The sequence below is a fragment of the Melanostigma gelatinosum genome, assembly GCF_949748355.1.
Source record: "Melanostigma gelatinosum genome assembly, chromosome: 23".
NCBI lineage: Eukaryota > Metazoa > Chordata > Actinopteri > Perciformes > Zoarcidae > Melanostigma > Melanostigma gelatinosum.
Genome location: NC_136656.1, coordinates 14,422,199 through 14,437,681, shown reverse-complemented (window position 1 = coordinate 14,437,681; position 15,483 = coordinate 14,422,199). Strand labels below are relative to the sequence as shown.

The window sequence follows — 15,483 nt, the reverse complement described above, 5'->3', positions numbered from 1 at the left end:
TGAGTACTTTGGAACACAATTCACACCTTTGCGGGTAAATAAAAAAACGCATCCTGACTTTGGTACACACCTTTGACAACGTTCGTTCAAAAAGGGCTTTATTTTGGAGGTCATGCTGTTCAGTTTCCTGCCACCGCCTGGTTAGCTTGACGCTAGCTTGCTGGGCGTGTGTTTGTTTTGCAGCCTGTAGAGGAGTGGACGCCGGTGAGGAGTGGGTCGCACACCGCCGCAGTGGAGCTGTCAGTGACACAGGTGGAGTTTCTCGGTCTATTTACCCGGTGAAGTCCCAGTGGAGGGACTCGGAGGAGAGGATACGCACTTCCTTCGTGTTAACGTTTGTCCGTCGCGTCTTTGAGAGAATCATTTCACGAGCCCGACCATGACTTCGGTATGGAAGCGGCTTCAGCGGGCTGGAAAGAAAGCGTCCAAGTTCCAGTTTGCTGCCTCCTTTCAAGAACTGATGATAGAATGCACAAGTAAATGGTAAGTAACTGTTATAACACTTGTAACTAGCTGATATAGTGGAGATGTGCTGCGTTTCTTGTGTCAAAGCCACCCGAACGTGTTGTGTGTAAAAGATACGGGACTGACAGCCTTATCTGTATGGAGGAGAAAGTGATGCTAAGAACTCCATTCACAAATATTAACATGTTTATTTTCGGCAAAGTCATGTACGCCACAGATGCAACATGGCATTGGGAGTCAGACCCTGTTCTGCAGCTTAGACCTCATACAACAAGCAGTATTGGTGTCGATAGAAATGAACCTATTATATTTTCGTGTGTTATTATTTCATTATTACCTTATGGGCGGAAGCGAACACTCAACTGTTTCTGAAAGTTGACATTGACCGTGCTGTTGCATGCTTTTGAATACAAAATACAACCAAGCTGTGACCTGTGCTGTTAGGACACACTTTTTATCGGAAGCCCTACTTATGTTATTATTGAAGTGTGAAAACCCTAAATATGGTGACGCTCCTCGAGAGAGCACGCGCCATTACTTCCGCGTCTGCTTATTATTGAGCGTATGTAGTTACCATGTGGTGTGGCATCATGTTAACTAGGGCAGAGGCCAGCTCAATACTGATCATTTCTGCAGGTGGATAAAGGATGTGTGTCATCCACACTGTCAGAACCACCACAGCTGTAGCCAGGATTTTAGAACAATGAGATGATAAATGTAATCCTCAACTCCACCCCACCCATCAGAGGCCCTGGGGCACAACTTATTGTGGGGGCTCATATTCCTCCCCTCAGTACTGCCATGCTGTAGTACTATCTTGACCAAGTTCATTTATTAACTTTAGTGGTGCGAAAATTAAAAAAAAGAAAATTGAAAATTGCAATGACTCAAATCAGGTACAACTAACCGTAACAACAGCATAAACTGTATATAAGTAGTGTTCTTACTCACCGCAACTTCACCCATTGGTTTGTGGACTTGAGTTGGCTGTCGCCATCTTGGTTTTTGGCTCTCGCCATCTTGGTTTTTGGCTCTCGCCATCTTGGTTTTTGGCTCTCGCCATCTTGGTTTTTGGCTCTCGCCATCTTGGTTTTTGGCTCTCGCCATCTTGGTTTTTGGCTCTCGCCATCTTGGTTTTTGGCTCTCGCCATCTTGGTTATTGGCTCTCGCCATCTTGGTTTTTGGCTCTCGCCATCTTGGTTTTTTTTGCAACCAGAAGCGACATGAGAGGGTGGAGCTCAGTGCAACCGAAGGCTGAGCAACATATTTTGAGTTGGCCATAAAGTTACAGTTAACGTTCATGAACAGGGTTAAAGTAAGACAAAAACACGGATAACGATATACGATTTTTGAAGCATAAACAGAAATAAGGAGCTCCTATTAGGCTACACCACGGACACATGAGTGTGAGTTCATACACAACGTGGCTTTGAAGGTGTAGCGTTGGCATGATGATATTTAGCATCCACCTTTCTGAAGACCCTTAAAAGCTTCAAAAGACGTATTTCATATTGTAGTTCATAACATTTAAATATCTTAAGCTTGTGTTAAGCACAGATCTTATTACAGGCTATAATAAAACAACACATTAAAAAAAACGACGTCTTTGAGACCAGGGAACCGGAAGTGAAAAAATGCTGACTCATTTCTGGGTTTTAGGACTCATTCCTGCAGCACTCTACGTCTTAGGGGTTGGACAGAAGAACTAACAGATTTGTAGGTGTCACTCATGGTTGTATTTAATCTGTTGGGGGCCCCGGGGCTAAGCTTGTTGTTGTGCCCTTTCTAAACTCCTCCCTGCAAATGTATTTACGCATATGCACTATCTGAGCAGACTTTAAACGAAAGTAATTAAGGTCTTAAAACTACTTTTACAAAGGGCTGTTCTGCAAATGACGGAATGGGGTTTTGGGGCCCTGGAACATTTGCCCATTGTGCCTGCTGGTGTGCCTTAACGTCGCCGTGGCTGCTGGGAAACTGTTGGTTGCAGTTTACTTTTGTTTTTAAATTGTGACATCTCTGGTTCCACTTTTCTCAAATGGAACTGCTGCTGTTGTCGATCTAAATATTTGAAGCTCATCCTGTGAGGGGTCTGTTGGGCCCCTGCTTATGCCATTTCATAGTGGAGTCTAGCAGGCTTTAGTTACTGTCCATTACAAAAAAGAAGAGCAGATGTGCACTGAAGCAGCAAGGACTGCTGCTCTGTAGGCTCTTCCAGGAGACTGTGTCAACAACAACACTCCGTCAAAGTAGAGGAGCAAGTTGTGCATTCGGTTTAAGTCAACAGAAGAAGACATTCAGAGGCAACTTTCTGTACGAGTATATTTGAGGTTCAATACTTCGCCCTGGTCTAAAAAATGTCTCCACCATTTAATAGGTACAATGGGGCATACTGATGGGGAACAAAACGTCCCCACCCAATGTATCCTAGAGTCCTAGAGAACAGTCGTATGCTGTTGGTCCGACTGCTTCAGTCGTGGTGCTGCAGGAGCTCCTTCAATACCATTCCCATTACTCACGGTGCAGTCAGCGTGTGTCATCCTCCAGCCCCGGCTTGCATAGCGGCCCACCTTTCCCGTCACTCTGTTCTGTACGATCCAAGAAGTATGGCACACACTGAACCAGTATCAACAGGTTTCTGTCTCTGATGCCGTCATAGAGGGTGTTCATCCAGGATTGATGCACTGGGCTTGTTCTGTGCTACAGTCATGCCCCCCCAGGCACACAAACATACATTATATTACTTATATAATGCAGAGAGGAGCAGGAGCAGACTGTACATGACTTATAGAACGATGTACAGTATGGATGTATAAATTGTCCAGACTGACATATCGGCTGATATGAGCTCATTGCAGATAAATCAGCAATAACACGTTTGTTTTGCCCTCTACATTTCTTGGTCACAGTAATTTGATAAAATAATGTAAGGTAACTTTATCAAAAATGATCCCTTAGTATCTCATGATTTTCACAGTCGTATGTTTGATTTAGAAACTGGAAGTTTTGCTTTACTGTTTCTTAATTATGAGCCTGGCTTCCTCGAGTCCTGACATCAGAGGCTGCCAGGGTTTGTACCATCGTGCCTGTACAGAGATCTGGCAACCAGCGATACAGCCAGAGATATCATACCGATGATATGACATGTTTTCTCTTGTTTCTTTAATCCGTGCAGAAACCAAAATGCAAATCAACTATTTGTGGTTTTGGAGGAGTTATAATGCCGGAACTATTTCTTTTTCTTTCTTGTTGTATTATAACAACAGTGTATTCATCCACCCAGGTCTTCTGTGCTGCGTCTCTGGCTATGTTTCCAGTTGCCAGACACAGTAGATGCGTCCAAGTTTTGGTGTTGGTCTCAGTACAGGCACGGTAATCTGGCACCCTCACTGTGACGTCAAGACCCCAAGAAGCTGCACATGGTCACTGCTAACTTCCTGTTGGCCAACAAAAATACGTCATCTGAGAAAATGACTCTACTTCTCTCTTGATGTATTACCTCAGTAAACATTGTAAACATGAGTTTATGTCTCAATCTCTAGTTTAAAGTCTTCTTCAATACAGCATGATGTTCATTTAGTACATTATGGTCCATTTAGAGTCAATAGACCATGAAGCAGTGTATGCTTAATCACAATGCCAATGCACGTGCAGCACTGCCTGTTTCCGTTTTTTAAATATCACTAATGCAACAAATATAAAAGATGTATTTACTTTGAGGTGCACACTGTTTGCTGTCCCTATTTATTTATATGATAAAAAAGTAGTTACCACCGATCGCAACCAAAGGCCAAGAATTAGTTTGTCAATTTCTCCAAACAGTTGCCAGTGTCAACCTGGCAACCGTTACCGTCGGGACCAGCGCCACAGTAAGAATCTACCACTGAGAATGTTCATATTAACCGTCACTTTAAAAGAGAGCAGCGGTCTGGTTGAAGTGAATGAGGAGGCAGTGTTGTCTGTCGGTCGGACAATGACTGAAATCGCCTGAACAGGTGCAATAAAGCCAACAGGAGAGTGAGGGAGATCCCAGTACACACAGTCCTAAAAAGAACGCTCATCATGCAAAATAATTGAAAAGACCTGTGTGGGTTTGTAGGGGCTGTAAAGTTTAGAAAGCAATAAAAGTCACAGAGCGTACGTCTGTGTTTTCGACAGTCCATAACAAGAATGTGTGAAATGTGGATCAGCTAGATGGGCCGCCTCCCTTAACTGATGAGCAAAAGCCACCTACATTGGAGTAAGAGTGTTCAGACAGTCTGCAGAAACTATTCAGAAGATGTATGATCAACAACTTCCCTCCCACCGGACAGGATTCCCTCATATGGTGAAGCTCAAACGCCTCGTACTTCAAACCGATGGAAACAAACACTTGAGTTGTTTGCAGCAGGTGTAGGATTAATATTAAGCCTCTGTGAAGATCAGCACTGCAGACGTCTATTTATGTTCTCTCTCTTACTCGCTCTCACTGTTTTGCAACCTTTTTCGCCGATAGCTGTGAGTGTCATGCAACATGAGCAGGAGGCCCGCTGTCCCCAGTCTTTAAAGGCCGATACTGACAATATGGATCCAATACGCTTTGGATTGAAGCTGCCGTTGACTGTCCCTTCACGAGTCTGTCTGTCGATCCCCTCCGCACCGTTTCAGTGTTTTGTGTTGAATAGATTGTTCATTTTATGTGGCCCGCGAATCCGCCAGCAAAAAAAAAGAAATCCTTTTTTTAATTTTTTTTAAGTTTGACTAATAATAATAAAAATATCCCCATATTCGAAATTATGAGATAGAAAGTCAAAGTTATGAGATAGAAAGTCATAACTATAATCGAAAGTCATAATTCTGAGATAGAAAGTCAAATTTATGAGATAGAAAGTCGAAGTTATGAGATAGAAAGTCAAATTTATGAGATTGAAAGTCAAAAAGATGAGATTGACAGTCAAAATTATGAAATAGAAAGTCAAAATTATGAGATACTTAAACAGTTAGAAGCAGCTCTTTGGCTGGTTACTGTACATTTACCATGGAAATGTATTGTGAGTACATTGAAGACTACTTTAAACTGTGAATGCAGAGAGTTATTTAACAATATGTTACGAGTAGTTACATTTACAACCGGCCCTTTGTGGGCGACCATGATGCTGATGTGGGCCGGAGTCAAAATGAGTTTGAGAGCCCTGGTTTACAGCATCCCTCTCTCACACACACACAGACACTCATCCAATCACAGCTGTTTGTCCTCAAGAGACTTATTCTCCATCACTGACTTCTGACTCACACAGTCACAAGATTTTCATTTTCTCCTGGATTAGTTCTTCACCTCAGTGTTATGAAAGCACACAGATGCAATAGTGTGCATGCTACTATCAGTCATCTGCTGGGCCGGTGCTCTTCCTCAGGCTGCAGTGTTATTAGATTACATGAAATTAGATGATGGTTTATCCCAACCACCGTCAGACGGCTCGCCAGAATGTGAGGTTTCCCACAGGATGAACTGTTATCACTTCAGTGATCCCCCTGAATTTTGGTCTGTTTTCATTGTAATTGTGAGCGTATTAACATGCTGACATTAGCACTTAGCCCAAAGCAATGCAGTCCCTGTGTTCAGCCAGACAGAGCTGCCAGTGTGGCCCCTAGGATTGGTCATATATATATATATATATATATATATATATATATATATATATATATATATATATATATATATATATATTGTGGTGAACACTAGATGGAGGCATCTCACCTCAGAATGGACACTGGTTGGGTGGTAAGGGGCGGCGCCTGAGAGGGTACATAGGAACACACCTGTACCTGGATGCGGTTGATTTAGTTTGGAAGTAAATCTCAGAGACTCCATACTCCTGTCTGTTCGTCTCATTTACACACTTCCACAGTGGTGACCCCGACGTGATCTGAACAATGTCAGATAGTGAGGGTAACGCAGCTGCTGTCGCTCCTGCCGTGTATGCAGCGACAGTCAAGTTGCCCGAGTTTTGGCAGCATGACCCAGCCCCGTGGTTCCAACATATTGAGGCGCAGTTTCACCTCCGCGGGATCAGGGGGGATGATACTAAATACTATCATGTGGTGGCGGCGTTGGATTCCTCCACTACTCGCCGGATGATGGGATTGCTGAGAGATCCACCTGCATTGGGGAAATACAACGCTCTCAAAACACAGCTGTTGCGCTTGTTTCAGCTATCTGACGAGGAGCGCGCAGATCGCCTGCTGTCACTCAACGGATTGGGGGACAGCAAACCTACTGAACTAATGGAGAATATGTTGGCACTGCTCGGTTCAGGTGACACCGCCTTTCTTTTTGTCCAACTGTTCCTACGGCAGCTCCCGACGCCGGTGCGCACGGCGTTGGCCACCTCGCCGTTTGTGCGCACCAAGGATTACCGTGGGCTGGCAGAGGAGGCAGACAGGATACTGCTGGCCTCTCGTCAATATGTGGCTGCGGTGTCAGACCCCGAGCAAACTGTGGCTGCTGTGTCGGGCCGGTCGTCCGAGCGCAGGGATCAGGCGCAAAGAGAGGACAGCGGGCTGTGTTATTATCATCGCCGTTTTAGCGCCAAAGCAAAGCGCTGTATTCCACCATGTTGTTATGGCAACCAGGGAAATGCCAGAGCCGGCGCTCGGTAGCGGCTATGAGCGCTGGCGTCATCAATGAGCTGCTGTTTATTGAGGACACGTCTTCTGGTCGGCGTCTGCTGGTGGATTCGGGGGCACAGAGGAGCATCCTACCTGCATCGGCCGTGGACGCTTTGGGAAATGCACATGGACCACCGCTGGATGCGGCTAATGGGACTTCCATTCGTACATTTTGCACCAGGCATGTCAAGGTGTGTTTCAATGGACATCAGTTTGAGTGGGAATTTATTATTGCTTCAGTGTCGGTGCCTATACTGGGCGCGGATTTTCTGTGTGCCCACAGACTGTTAGTGGACGTTGCGAATCGTCGGCTGATTGACTCTGTGTCCTTTGACACATATCCGTGCACACTGGGGGGTCCAGGGCCGCCTGCCCTGGCCAATATGCTTGCCACCGGGGATGCGTACCAGCGTCTCCTCTCTGATTTCCCTGCCCTGACTGTCCCCGCCTTCTCTGCCGCTGTCGCCAAGCATGGTGTGGAACACTACATCACAACTGTTGGGCCGCCAGTTTTTGCACGAGCACGCCGCCTGGACGCTGTTAAACTGGCAATAGCCAAGGAGGAGTTCTCCACAATGGAGCGGCTTGGCATTGTGCGCCGTTCTAATAGTCCCTGGGCATCTCCTCTCCACATGGTCCCCAAGGCGGACGGTAAGTGGCGCCCGTGTGGTGATTTCCGGCGCTTAAATAATATTACCACGCCTGACCGGTACCCGGTTCCACACATCCAGGATTTTTCTGTCCACCTGGCGGGAGCCACTATCTATTCTAAAATAGATTTGGTGCGTGGCTACCACCAGGTGCCGGTCCACCCACTCGATATTCCCAAGACCGCCGTTATCACCCCGTTTGGGCTGTTTGAATTCCTGCGGATGCCATTTGGCCTTAAAGGGGCAGCACAGACTTTTCAGCGGCTTATGGATTCCGTTCTGCGGGGTATGTCGTTTTTGTTCGTTTATCTGGATGACATCCTCGTAGCCAGCACATCGGCAGAGGAGCATCGGAGACATCTCCAGCAATTATTCGAGCGGCTCAACGAGCATGGATTAATTGTGAACCCGGCCAAATGTCAGTTTGGCCTGCCGGCAATGGATTTCCTGGGACATTGTGTCTCCCCCCAGGGGGCTGTTCCTCTACCCGCCAAGGTGGAGGCTATTGTTGTTTTCCCCCGCCCCCTCACCGCTAAGCCTCTTCAGGAGTATCTAGGAATGGTGAACTTTTACAATCGTTTTCTACCCCATGCGGCTCACCTGATGAGTCCCCTGTACGAGGCGTTAAAGGGGAAGAAAGACAGCGAGGACGTGGACTGGTCCCCGGAGCGGGTCCTGGCATTCGAGAACTCCAAGGTGGCTCTGGCCAACGCTGCCATGCTGGCACACCCATCGCCGGCTGCTCCTATAGCTCTCACAACGGATGCCTCCGATTACGCAGTCGGGGCGGTGTGTGAGCAGTGGGTGGCTGGCGCCTGGCAGCCCCTGGCCTTTTTCAGCAAGAAGTTGCGGGACAACGAGAGGAAGTATAGCACGTTTGACAGGGAGCTCCTGGCCCTCTTCCTCGCCATACGTCATTTCAGGTTCCTGCTGGAGGGCCGGGGGTTCACAGTGTTCGTTGATCACAAGCCCCTGACTTTTGCCATGGCCAAGATCACAGAGCCGTGGTCGGGGCATCAACAGCGCCAACTTTCCGCCATATCGGAGTACACTACGGACATTCAACACGTGGCTGGTAAATACAACCAGGTGGCGGACTGCCTCTCCCGGGCACAGGTCAGCCCTGTGCACCTGGGCATTGATTATGCAGCCATGGCCGCTGACCAGCTCACGGACATGGACCTTCAGGCTTTCAGGACAGCTGTGACGGGACTGCGACTGGAGGATGTGGCGTTTCAGGACAGCGGCGCCATGCTCCTCTGCGACGTTTCCACTGGCCGGCCTCGCCCCATGGTTCCGACTGACTGGCGACGACGGGTGTTCGACACCATGCATGGCCTTTCACACCCGGGGGTGAGGGCGTCGGTGAAGCTGGTGGGGGCCAAGTTCGTCTGGCCAGGCCTAAGAAGGGACATTAGGCAATGGGCAGCCTCCTGTGTGGCGTGTCAGCGGGCCAAGATACACCGTCACACTAAGGCCCCCCTGGAGCCGTTTCTCATTCCGGAGAGGCGGTTTGACCATGTCCACGTGGACCTGGTGGGCCCACTTCCCCCGTCTCAGGGTTTCACTCACCTCCTCACTATGGTGGACAGGACCACCAGGTGGCCGGAGGTTGTTCCTCTGTCATCCACAATGGCTGCAGAAGTGGCTCGGGCGTTCTTGGGATCTCTGCTTGGGTGACCCGCTTTGGCACCCCATTAGACCTGACTTCTGACCGGGGTTCTCAGTTCACCTCTGAGCTGTGGAATGCAGTGGCAGAGAGACTGGGTGTGAAACTCCACCGCACCACGGCATATAACCCGAAGGCCAACGGAATGTGTGAACGTTTCCATCGCTCCATGAAGGCTGCTCTCCGGGCCACTCTCACAGACAGCAATTGGATCGACCGTCTGCCATGGGTGATGTTGGGCCTGCGTTCCGCCCCCAAAGAAGACCTGCAGGCCTCTTCGGCAGAGCTGGTTTTCGGTCAACCTCTGAGGGTCCCTGGGGAGTTCCTCCCGAGTTCCTCTACTCCTTGGTCCATTGCAGCTCACCAGTCCACCTTCCGGGAGGCAGCGAATGCTTTGGCCCCGGTTCCTACACATCACTGCCTTCCGCAGTCCTACATCCCAAAGGACCTGATGGCTGCCAGCTATGTGTTTATCCGTCATGAGGCTCACCGTTCTCCACTGCAGGCTCCCTACGACGGGCCTTTCCGTGTCCTTGAGGCGGGCCCGAAGAGTTTTGTCGTGGACAGGGGGGGGAAAAAGGAGCTGATTTCGGTCGACCGTCTTAAGCCTGCCCATGTGGTTCCAGACGAGCCTGTGGAACTGGCTCAAGCCCCACGTCGCGGCCGGCCACCTAAGTCTGCACCTGTCCCAGGCCCCCCGTCCGTCGGGACCCCTACTGGTCCCCGTCGACGACGGGGACGCCCTCCTGCCCCAACCCCTGCCCCTGCCGAGTTGCCTGTGACTGTGAAATATAGCCGTTATGGCCGCAGGGTCAGACCTCCTGAGAGAGACTATTGATACTGGGTGTAATGTTGTTTGGGGGGTTTGTACGGGGATAATGTAATGGTTTGCACATGCTGTCAATTCTGAAGGTTCTGGGGGGGCCTGTGTGGTGAACACTAGATGGAGGCATCTCACCTCAGAATGGACACTGGTTGGGTGGTAAGGGGCGGAGCCTGAGAGGGTACATAGGAACACACCTGTACCTGGATGCGGTTGATTTTGTTTGGAAGTAAATCTCAGAGACTCCATACTCCTGTCTGTTCGTCTCATTTACACACTTCCACAATATATATATTTACTTTTCACCATTTCAAGTGTCCAAGTTCTTAGTGTGAGTTAACACTTTTTAGTACCAAAGGAAATTGCCACAATGAAAAAAAAGTAGTATCCATGTCAGTGATAATGCAAAAATAATGATTCATAAACGTCAAAAAAATCGAAATTGTCCTGCTTAAAGTATTGAGTGTTTATTATGTAGAGTACAGTGATTGAGTGACCAAGGGAGTGATTTCAGATACGACCCTAGTCTGGTTACCATCATGACTGGGGCTGGGTATTGTGATTTAAACTTTTCGTACGCACTTGTCGTCCTGTGATTGGCCCACTGCCACAGCAGCTACAAGCCATACAGTCTGTGGTGTGGTGAAGTCAGGCGGCAACCTCTGGTTCTGAAGAGTGATGCCAATGTAAATGTGCCTTAAACTTGCATTCTCTCTAATGTCCACCAGGGGGCGACTCCTCTGGTTGTATAGAAGTCTATGAGAAAATGACGACTTCTCTCTTGATTTATTACCTCAGTAAACATGAGTTTATGGTCTCAATCTCTAGTTTCAAGTCTTCTTCAATACAGCATGATGTTCATTTAGTAAATTATGGTCCATTTAGAGTCAAACGGACCATAAAGCAGGGGATGCTTTAGGGCGGGGCTACACAGTGATTGATAGGTCATTATCGCTACCAGAGTCGTATACGGCTTCTCTACGTCACTCCTCCACATTCAAAATATGGTCACTTCTGTTCATTGGTTGCAAAAAGTGAAGATGGTGACGGCCAAGACGCCAAACTTGAGGCTTCAAAACGACAGTCCACAAACCAATAGGGTTGAGTACCGAAAACCGGTGCCGGCATGGTACCGAGTCCTATACGACCGGTATCTACCAGACCGAAATGCAACCCAGATTTCGGTGCTTCCTTTCGGTGCCTGAGCCGATTGAAATACTTTTTTTACACTACTCTGATGACTCCTTCCTAGGTTAGCTCGTCCTAGGACCGATGCTAACGATAGCATCGGTCCTCCGCTCCTCACTCATAATATTATTACAACCGGACGAGCCGTGCGCGCTTAGAAACAAACCCCTCCATCATTCTGACGAAGCTTCGGCCATGATTTATTAAAAAAAACAGAGAACGAGATCTGTCATACGGCTGGCAGGCTACTGACTTCCTCCATCGACATCCGGGTACTTAGCACTGCCGCTCATAAGATTTTTTGATTTGATTTATTTGTATAAAACAATGTAAATACATGTATAAATATAAAAATACAAATAATACAAATAAATACATTAAAAAATACAGGGTGACACAAAAAAGCGAAAAACACTTGTTTCCATTGTGGCCCACAGAAGGGAAAAATCACAGACAAACATGACGACTTAATAAAAAATGAAAAAAATGATACTAATAATAAATAAATTGGTTGTTATATCAACCGGTTGTTACAACAACAGAAGCACGCAAAACCTTCTTCTTCGTCTTCGTCTTCGTCTTCTTCTTCGAGGTGTAGTGGTGGTTGGCAAATGACGAATTGGCGCATTAGCGCCACCAACTGGTTAAATAAAATAACATAAGTCAGGAGAGGTCTTATTTTGCAAGAGAAGGCAAATATGCTCATATTTCTGCAAAATAATTGCTGAAGTTTGAAGCTGTAGTGTGTGTACAGAGTGTGTGTGTGTTTTGTATTTATTTTATCTGTAGTGTGTGTACAGAGTGTGTGTTTTGTTTTATCTATATTTATTTAAGTGTACTGTAAACTGTTAACAGTTAATATATTGTTCATAGTTTGAAGTTAAAAAGTTTGAAGCTGTAGTTTGAAGCCAAGTGTTTTGTATTTATTTATATTTATAGTGTACTTTAACAGTTAATATATTGTTCAATTTGAAGAAAAATTCGGTTTAGGCACCGGTATCGTTTTAAAAGTATCGTTTTAGCACCGGTAGCGGAAAAAACCCAAACGATACCCAACCCTATAAACCAATGGGTGACGTCACAACGACCACGTCCACTTCTCATACAGTCTATGGGTGAAGTTGAACGGGGTGTATTTCATGGGGTTGGCAGTTCAGTGTGTTGAGATCCCACCAGAAGTTTGGAACGTTTGCTTTCCCTACAACCCTGTAGCGTCTGATAAGAATAAATGCAGTGGTTGTGGCATTTGATATGATGGGTATGAAGTACTCTATTAGTACTAGTATCATGTTCAGTGTACTGGTATTGGTACTGGTATGGTCATCTTTTAAACGATACCCAGCCTTAATCACAACCTGTTTGCACATCTACCTGCATGTGTGTGGGAATATTTTTTCCGTGTGTTACACTCATGCTGGTACGGCGAGAGTAGTGATGGAAGGAACACTGGAAACTAACTAAGAAGTTATTTGTGCTCCGCTGTGATTGCAGGCAACCAGACAAACTGAGGGTGTCGTGGATCAGGAGAGGCAGACGTCACAGCACAAAGGTAACAAAGCAGAGATGAATGAGATGAAATTCATATAGAGCATTCAAATTAGCCAGTTGTCCAATGGTGAAACTTCCAAGAGGATAAACTTTCTTTTAGTCTTGCCTGGTCTACGAAAAATGACGTTCCCTTTCAACAAAACTGTATTGTAAATTACGTTTCCAGGGAAATATATTTGTTTTGATGTAGGCCTATCACAAGTATGTTTCAAATCAAACTCTGCAGAGTGAGGCGGTCGTGGTGGATGGATGGGCCAAACAAACCCGGGACTTTCACCCAGGAGACCGTTGTTCATGTTCAGTGTGAAACGAAAAATCAACTCTGTCTTATCTGAAGCCAAACCACAGTCTTTTACGAAACCTACCAAATAGTTTTGTTGCTTTTTCAATTTATTTTGTTACCCACGGGTTTAAAAGTGCGACTGTAATCCTGTAGAAAATACGTTTCCCTCCAACATTTCCGTAATTGAGAATGCGGTTTAGTTGTTTGGGAACGTCATTTTTAGGAGACGGTCTTGGTATTTAAAGCGTGCTCTGCAGAGGTTGAATTTCACTCCATAGTAAACACATGTAGGTAACAATTGTGAGATTGAATCCCTCGTTTGTGTTATGTTTTCCGTCAGCTCCACAGCTGGCAGCCAGGGATCAAAAACCCCTACAGAGGCCTGGTGCTTTGGCAGGTTCCAGAGAGTTTGGACATCACCATCACACTCTTCAAGGTATGAGTTTAAGCCTCTAAACCAGGGGTCTCAAACTCATTTTCACTCCGGGCCACATCAGCATCATGGTCGCCCTCAAAGGGCCGGTTGTAAATGTAACTACTCGTAACATATTGTTAAATAACTCTCTGCATTTGATTATTGTTTATTCAAGTGTAAAAATATTGTACATGCAGTTATATAAATGTAAAAATATATTTATGCACATTTCTGTTATTATAACTTAAATCCTTTTAATTTAGGGTTAAGAAACCCACATTACTCTATCAAAGATCAAACTATTAAAGAAAATGGCAAAGACAAATAGCAAACAAGTTATTACAATAACTTTGTTCAAAGCTTAAAATCCTTTCAAGGGTACGTTTGCACAATCCCACATGAAGTATTTCATGTGTTTTAAAGCCACGTTTAAAGTAGTCTTCAATGTACTCACGATACATTTACATTTCAAGTGTCCAGTAACCAGCCAAAGAGCTGCTTCTGTGACTGTGTTTAAGTATTTCATAATTTTGACTTTCAATCTCAGAATTATGACTTTCTATCTCATAATTTCGACTATGGGGATATTTTTATTATCAAGTCTAACTTTTTTTTTTTTTTTGACTTTTTTTTTTTTCTTTTGCTGGCGGATTCGCGGGCCACATAAAATGACGTGGCGGGCCGGATACGGCCCGCGGGCCGGGAGTTTGAGACCCCTGCTCTAAGTAGTAGTGGCTGATAAAATGAGTTTGCTTACAGGTGGGAAATGCACAACTTAATTTATTTGTCTGTCCACAGGAACCTACTGCAGATGAGTTTGAGGACAAAGACTGGACTTTTGTCATTGAAAATGTGAGTCAGCAGGATCTGTGTTGTCCTTAGTTGTGATTTCATTTAATTGAGTTTTAATCGGAATGCAATATATTCTCAGGAAGAAGGATATTATGTTCACATGGTCTGTGGTCAATCTTAACCTCCCCCCTTGTCCATTGTTTGTATTTATTAGGAGACAAAAGGCCGCAGGAAGGTGTTGGCATCAGCAGATGTTAACATGAAGAAGTTTGCCAGTTCCACGCCGGCCCAGTACGATGTCACGCTGAAGCTCAAGCCGCTGTCCGTCAAAGTGGTGGAAGCCACGCTGAAACTGAACCTGTCTTGTATCTTTCTCAAAGAGGGCAAGGCCACGTAAGTCATCAACCCAGCAACATATCAATGTCCTCAAAGTCCTCAAAGCTGTCGTTACAGAATTCAAATCAATTTGAAGACCAATACTGATATTCATGTTCATCCAATGCTTTCAGAGGATTCTTTTTCTACTCTCCACAGAGATGAGGACATGCAGAGTCTGGCTAGTCTGATGAGCATGAAACAGAGTGACATCGGAAACCTGGATGACTTCATTGACAGTGATGATGAAGGTGGTGAGGAGAGGAGGGCCAGCTTTGGACAAGCTACTCATGTTACTGGTAAGACTGGGGAAACGCTCGAGGATCACTTTGATGAATATATCAAATTAACGTGCAATGACAGTCTGAGAAGAAATCCTAAAATCGGAGGCGTTCATGAGCTACTTGATCCAAATACTGAAGGTCCTGATTCAAAACTCTAAAGTTTATAAGCTTAAATCATTGATATGAGCTGAATGAACGTAAAACGGAAGAAAGCAACTCTTGAAATTGAATCAAAGACGCTTCACTCAGTTGGAGTTGTTGGGAAAACAGAAACTCAAATCCACACTCCCTCACACATGATCTTTGGCTACAAACCTGGTAAACCTTATTAAACAAACCTACG

The 15,483-nt window shown here is 45.8% G+C and overlaps 1 protein-coding gene across 4 annotated transcripts in view; it reads left to right on the top strand.

The window, feature by feature from the left end:
* The first annotated feature begins 207 nt into the window (after positions 1 to 207).
* The window catches only part of ehbp1l1a (EH domain binding protein 1-like 1a), a 49,656-nt gene continuing 34,380 nt past the window's right edge, over positions 208 to 15,483 (top strand). For 3 of the 4 annotated variants that reach the window (XM_079295528.1, XM_079295533.1, XM_079295530.1), the window contains exons 1-6: positions 208 to 483; positions 12,935 to 12,992; positions 13,615 to 13,710; positions 14,488 to 14,541; positions 14,696 to 14,874; positions 15,016 to 15,155. In XM_079295528.1, coding sequence (XP_079151654.1) covers positions 380 to 483; positions 12,935 to 12,992; positions 13,615 to 13,710; positions 14,488 to 14,541; positions 14,696 to 14,874; positions 15,016 to 15,155 — 631 coding nt within the window. In that variant the 5' untranslated portion in view covers positions 208 to 379. Of the gene's footprint in view, positions 484 to 12,934; positions 12,993 to 13,614; positions 13,711 to 14,487; positions 14,542 to 14,695; positions 14,875 to 15,015; positions 15,156 to 15,483 lie in introns of those variants that run through there. The other variant, XM_079295536.1, reaches the window with a different exon arrangement.